Source organism: Rhinopithecus bieti, unplaced genomic scaffold (assembly GCF_001698545.2).
Source record: "Rhinopithecus bieti isolate Rb0 unplaced genomic scaffold, ASM169854v2 scaffold_1557, whole genome shotgun sequence".
Lineage (NCBI taxonomy): Eukaryota > Metazoa > Chordata > Mammalia > Primates > Cercopithecidae > Rhinopithecus > Rhinopithecus bieti.
Window position 1 is genome coordinate 364,271 of NW_016803512.1, and position 6,667 is coordinate 370,937.

At 43.8% G+C, this 6,667-nt stretch overlaps 2 protein-coding genes across 2 annotated transcripts in view; one reads left to right on the top strand and one right to left on the bottom strand.

The window, feature by feature from the left end:
- Positions 1 to 6,667, bottom strand: part of LOC108539303 (uncharacterized) — a 28,953-nt gene that overhangs the window by 21,086 nt on the left and 1,200 nt on the right. Inside the window, 1 exon segment of the mRNA XM_017887894.1 lies at positions 6,284 to 6,656. Within this exon segment, the coding sequence (XP_017743383.1) occupies positions 6,284 to 6,656 (373 nt within the window).
- Positions 6,386 to 6,667, top strand: part of ZNF879 (zinc finger protein 879) — an 11,491-nt gene continuing 11,209 nt past the window's right edge. Inside the window, exon 1 of the mRNA XM_017888070.1 lies at positions 6,386 to 6,537. The gene's annotated coding sequence lies outside the window, so the exon portion shown is untranslated. The remainder of the gene's footprint in view (positions 6,538 to 6,667) is intronic.

The following is a 6,667-nucleotide window of genomic DNA, read 5'->3' on the forward strand; positions in this document are numbered from 1 at the left end:
TTTTTTTGAGACAGGGTCTTGCTCTGTCTTCTAAATTGATCGAGACCTGTCTCAGATACTTTTTGGTTTACAATCTGCACAGACAAACCTTACTCCATTGATTTCCTCCAAATATTTACCTTCTTACAGTTTGCTGCTCCTGGAAGCCTAAAGCCCTTTTCCTTTGTCTCGCCACTTCTCTACAAATGTATTGTTCTTTTTTGAAGAAGCTGTATAAGCTCAAGTTCTAAACACCCCCTTGAGGGACCATCACTGAGTTCTCTCATGTGTACGTGCAGTGCACTTGTTAATAAACGCCTGTTGTTTTCTCTTGGGAATTTGTCTTTTTCTTTTTTTTGAGACGAAATCTCACTCTGTCGCCCAGGCTGGAGTGCAGTGGCTCAATCTCGGATCACTGCAACTTCCGCCTCCCAGGTTCAAGCAATTCTCCAGCCTCAGCATCCCGAGTAGCTGGGACTACAGGTGCCCACCACCATGTCCAGCTAATTTTTGTATTGTTAGTAAAGACGGGGTTTCACCACGTTGGTCAGGCTGGTCTCAAACTGCTGACCTCAGGTGATCTGCCCACCTTGGCCTCCCAAAGTGCTGGGATTACAGGCATGAGCCACCACGCCTGGCCGAATTTGTCTTTTGTCTGTCACCCAGGCTGGAGTGCAGTGGCGCAGTCACGGCTCACTGTAACCTTGATCTCTGAGGCTTAAGTGATCCTCCCGCTTCAGCCTTCTGAGTAGGTGGGACTATAGGTGTGAGCCACCACACCTGGCTAATTTTTGCATTTTTTGTAGAGACAGGGTTTCACCATGTTACCTAGGCTGAGAAGTAGCATCTTAGTATTGATTCTTAAAAATATTTACCCTTGAACAAAGTATGTATCTCCATTTAGGGTTTTAACATTTTCTCTCATTAATATTTTATAGTTTGCAGTAACTAGGACTTGCTTATATTTGTCAGGTCTGTCCTTAAGTATTTCATATTTTTGATGCTATTGTAAATGTTTGCTTTTTAAACTTCAATTTATGATTGCCCATTACTAGTAAGAAGCACACTGATTTTGAATACTGACATTGTGTCTTACAATCTTGATAAACTCACTTTTAGTTCTATGAGCCTTTTGGAGATTCTGTCAGATTTTCTGCATAGATTATGTAAGTTGTGAATGAAGGTAGTTTTACTTTTTCCTTACCAGTTTGGATACTTTTCTTAACCTTAGTCCAATGGCTTGAACCTCCATTAGGAGTGGTGCATAGAAGTGGTAAGAGCAGACATTTCCCACCTTTGTTACTGATCTCAGGAGGAAAGCAATCATTCTTTCTTTCTTTTTCTTTCTTGAGACAGTCTCGCACTGTTGCCCAAGCTGGAATGCAGTGGTGCAATCTTTGCTCACTGCAACTGCCGCCTCCCGGGTTCAAGCGATTCTCCTGCCTCAGCCTTCTGAGCAGCTGGGACTACATGCATGCACCACCATGCCTGGCTAATTTTTGTATTTTTAGTAGAGATGAGGTTTCACCATGTTGGCCAGGTTGGTTTCGAACTCCTGACCTCAGGTGATCCACCCACCTTAGCCTCCTAAAGTGCTGGGATTACAGGCCACTGTGCCTGGCTAGCAATCATGCTTTAGCTGTTAAGTATAGTGTTAATGGGCCGGCCCAGTGGCTCATGCCTGTAATCCCAGCACTTTGGGAGTCCAAGGTAGGCAGATTACAAGGTCAGTAGTTCAAGACCAGCCTGGCCAACATGGCGAAACCCCATCTCTACTAAAAATACCAAAAATTAGCTAGGCATAGTGGCGGGCATCTGCAATCCCAGCTACTCAAGAGGCTGAGACAGGAGAATCGCTTGAACCTGGAGGTAGAGGTTGCAGTGAGCCAAGGTTGTACCACTGCACTTCAGCCTGGGCAACAAGAATGAAACTCCATCTCAAAAAAATAAATAAAAAATAGGTTAGGTGCGGTGGCTCACGCCTCTAATCCCAGTACTCTGGGAGGCCAAGGCCGGCGGATCACGAGGTCAGGAGACCGAGACTATCTTGGCTAACATGGTGAAACCCCGTCTCTACTAAAAATCCAAAAATTAGCTGGGCATGGTGGCGGCGCCTGTAGTCACAGCTACTGGGGAGGCTGAGGCAGGAGAATGGCGTGAACCCGGGAGGCGGAGCTTGCAGTGAGCCGAGATCGCGCCACTGCACTCCAGCCTGGGCAACAGAGTGAGACTCCATCTCAATAAATAAATAAACAAATAAAAAATTAACCAGGCATGGTGGCGCATGCCTGTATTTCCAGCTATTCAGGAGGCTAAAGCAGGAGAACCGCTTGAACCCAGGAGGTAGAGGTGAGCCAAGATTGTGCCACCGCACTCCAGCCTGGGCGACAGAGCTAGACGCCTCTGTCTCAAAAAAAAAAAAAAAAAAGGGATAGTCTCAGCATGGGGTTTTGTAGACAAGTTCTTTTGCATTTCTAGCTTGGTGAAAGGCTTTATTGGGAATGCATGTGGGATTTTCAAGTGGCTTTTCTGTGCTTTCACTTGAAGACTCTGTCAAAGCAGTATGATGGGACAGTAGTAGGGCTTGCCTCATTTGTTTTTGACTCTCTGGAACCAATGTCCTTTATTGCCTGATGTCTCTTGCTACATGTTTTCTCTTGGTGGCAGTGTTAGTGTGTGCATAAAGTGGGACAGTCATTCCAGTCTTTTTTACTCTATCTTGGCGGGAAATAGTAAACACATTTTTATGGCATTTGATACATTTTAATCCATTGTAGCTATTATTCTTTTTGGTGATGAATTCTTCCATCTTTGCCCAACAGAAACCCTTGAGCTTGGTTCCTGTATCCTTTTGACATGTCTCTTATGACAGCTTTCCTGCTTTCAGCCACCATACCTATCTTGGGCCTTCTCTGCCTTGAATTTATCATAAGCCTTTGTGTTAAATGCGAATCTAGAGACCATCATTTGGTAGCTAATTACTATTGGATTGTCATTCCTTCTAGGCTTTGCAGTGAATAGGAACAGGGACTTTTTTTTTTTTTTTTTTTTTTTTTTTTTAGAAAGAACCAAAAACCAGGCCAGGCGCGGTGGCTCAAGCCTGTGTAATCCCAGCACTTTGGGAGGCCGAGACGGGCGGATCATGAGGTCAGAAGATTGAGACCATCCTGGCTAACACAGTGAAACCCTGTCTCTACTAAAAAATACAAAAAACTAGCCGGGCGAGGTAGCGGGCGCCTGTAGTCCCAGCTACTCGGGAGGCTGAGGCAGGAGAATGGCGTAAACCCAGGAGGCGGAGCTTGCAGTGAGCTGAGATCCGGCCACTGCACTCCAGGCTGGGCAACAGAGTGAGACTAGTAATACATTTTATTTGTATTTCTTCTTGCTTACTCTGAAAATCTTGGCTATTGACATTAATGTAATTGTTTATTTACTTTATCCTGCAATATGTATACACATTTGAATTTATCAATATAATATTTTTGGCCAGGTGCAGTGGCTTATGCCTGTAATTCTAGCACTTTGGGAGGCTGAGGCAGGCGGATCATGAAGTCAGGAGTTTGAGACCAGCCTGGCCAACATGGTGAAACCCCATCTCTACTAAAAATACAAAAATTAGCTGGGCATGGTGGCTTGTGACTGTAATCCCAGTTACTCGGGAGGCTGAGGCAGAAGAATTGCTTGAACCAGGGAGGCGAAGGTTGCAGTGAGCCAAGATTGCGCCACTGCACTCCAGCCTGGGTGACAGAGACTCTGTCTCAAAAAAAAAAAACAACTTTTACTATTAGTAAGGATATAAAATGTAGCTTAAGATTACTCTAGGGCTGGTTACAAAGTCATATATCAGATTTCTATTTGTCCAGTGCTTTCTTATATTTAACATATATATTTAAACATAAAAAAATACATCTAAAATTAATTTTTATCTATGTCTATTCTCTTGAATAAGACAAGAACCTTAGCATGCTATCATATCTTCTATTTCTTCATTGTCACTCTCTTTTGTAATCATCTGGGTTTTTCATCCTGTTATTAAATTACCTTCAAAATGCCTTAACCATCATATTGATTCAGATACGTTTTACTCGTTGATTTACTTACTACAGTTTCTTGTAATCCATGCAAGTTTTACTTCATTCGATTCTTCTTTTTTCTTTCTTTTCTTTTTCTTTTTTTTTTTTTGAGACTGAGTCTTGCTCTGTGGCCCAGGCTGGAGTGCAGTGGTGCGATCTTGGCTCACTGCAAGCTCCACCTCCCAGGTTTAAGCAATTCCCCTGCCTCAGCCTCCTGAATAGCTGGGATTACAGGCTTGAGCCACCATGCCCAGCCAAAACCTAGTTTTTGCTGACATCACAGAACCACTGATTCTTCTGTAGCTGGAGTCTGCCCCAGTGATTTCTTGCTATGCCTTATTCATTTCAGCCAACTTGAGCAGTTCCATCTTCTATGACTTGTAGCAAATAACACACGCCAACCTTTTATTCCATCTTTTCTGGTCACTTTTAGGGGTTTCTGTTTATCCTCAGAGTTCTAATATTTCATCGGGGATGTATTTTTTATGGGCCATCCCTACCCTAGCTCATTCATTATGCCAAACACCTTACATTTTATTTACTCTGAAGACTCAGGCCTCCCTCAGCTTGAATGTGTTTTCTGCTATATCTCTATCACTATCTCTTTATGTAATCTATGTGTTATTATTCCCCACCCCCACCCCCCATTTTCTCTGCTTTCTTCTTCTGAATCTTTTTATTAGATTTTGGATATCAGAGCACATATCTCCTGCATGTCTTCCAAATATTTTTCTCAATTTCTGGTGTTCTGATGGTATTTTTCTAGAGTTGCATGAGATTTGCTCCTTTGAAAATTATATATGTTTGGGGTTACTTTGAGGAATATGAAGAGAAAAAGGGAGGTAATCATGGGTACTTAGTCTGCCACCTTTTATTTTGTAAATCTCAATGCTATGTTGTTTTGCCAATAATAGTCTATAACTGTTACACCTTTATTACTATTATTTTAAAATAATAATTAAATACAAAAATAACATATGATCCAGAAGTGGAATAGCCCATGTGTTAATTCTATATTTAATTTTTTTTGAGGAACTGCCATACCGTTTTCCAGCGCAGCGGTACCATTTTATATTCCCACCATTAATGCACAAGGATTGTTTCTTGGTTTTCTTTTTTCCCAAATTTTATGATAGCCATCCTAATGAGTGTGAAATCCCAGTGGATGTTTGATCTGCATTCCCCTAATGATTAGTGATGTGCATTATTATCTTTTAACAATATAAAACATCCATTTTGTTCAATTTAATTATTTTTACTGTGAAATAATCCTTGTATTATTGTAACACTGCGATCCAAGATTTCTTTTTCATACTATCTACCTGACATCTCTCAGTCCATCTCTGCGTTTTCTATCTTCAAGTACCCTTTGCGTTTGGGTTTGTCTCTGTAAACCCTAATGTTGGATATTTTAAAAATCAGCACTTCCTGAGCACGGTATTGGGTGTGCACAGTGCCGGTCATCGAGGAGGCAGTTGTGATGATAGCGCTGGGAGTTGGGCTTTATTTTAATCCTAAAATAAATCACTTCAAAAAGTGACTTTAAAGAAGTCACTTTTATTTTATTTCACTTTATTTATTTCACTTTATTTTAACCCTAAAATAAACAAGTCACTTCAAAAGAAGTGAGTGCCATGAAGAGGGAAATACTGGGTTTATGCTTTTGTTTTACTCTATCTGAGTGCCAGTAAACATGTAAAGATTACAAAAATTTATTTATTTATTTATTTGAGACGGAGTCTCGCTCTGTCGCCCAGGCTGGAGTGAGTGGCGCGATCTCAGCTCACCGCAATCTCCGCCTCCCGGATTCACGCCATTCTCCTGCCTCGGTCTCCCGAGTAGCTGGGACTACAGGTACCCGCCATCACGCCCGGCCAATTTTTTGTATTTTAGTAGAAACGGGGTTGCACCATGTTGGCCAAGATGCTCTCGATCCATCTTGACCTCGCGATCCGCCCACCTCGGCCTCCCAAAGGACTGGGATTACAGGCATGAGCCACCGCGCCCAGCCAAGATTACAAAATTTAGACATAATTCCTTTTTTATTAAAATTGCGGAATGGACTGTAATAGTTCTCTCATCACCTGTGAATAATCAGCGGCAGCTAGTCTTCCACATTTAAAAATTCATACTCACTTTTCCGTCTTACTATTGTTGTCATTGTAACTACGAATATAATGAGTGGTTTAGCGGAGAGTAGCTGGAGTGACTCGGCTTCAGCCTTCTCCAACTCCACAGCCCGACCGCGTTCTCCGCTCTCGGGGCTGTGGTTGCCTCTCGGACACCGTAAGTGGTGGTGCCGCGGCGACGTCTGGGAAATGAAGTCCGGAGGGACAAACGCTGCGGTTCAGCCAGGGAAACCCGTCGGCTCTTCGGCGCGCAAGCGCAGTTGCGCCCGGCGGCGACGGGAAGCGTCTCTGAACTAGGTGTTCTGTTCGCCTCTTGTGCGGTGTGCAGTTGCGCGCTCCCCGCCTGGCGGGCCCAGGTACAGGCTGCCGGTGAGGGCGGGCCCGGGGCGTGCGGCTGCCGCGGCGGGACCAGGACGAGTGCTGGCTGCCGCGCGTGTCCGCCTAGCCCGGGCTCCAGGCGTCCGAGCCGCGCGGCCTCGGCAGGTG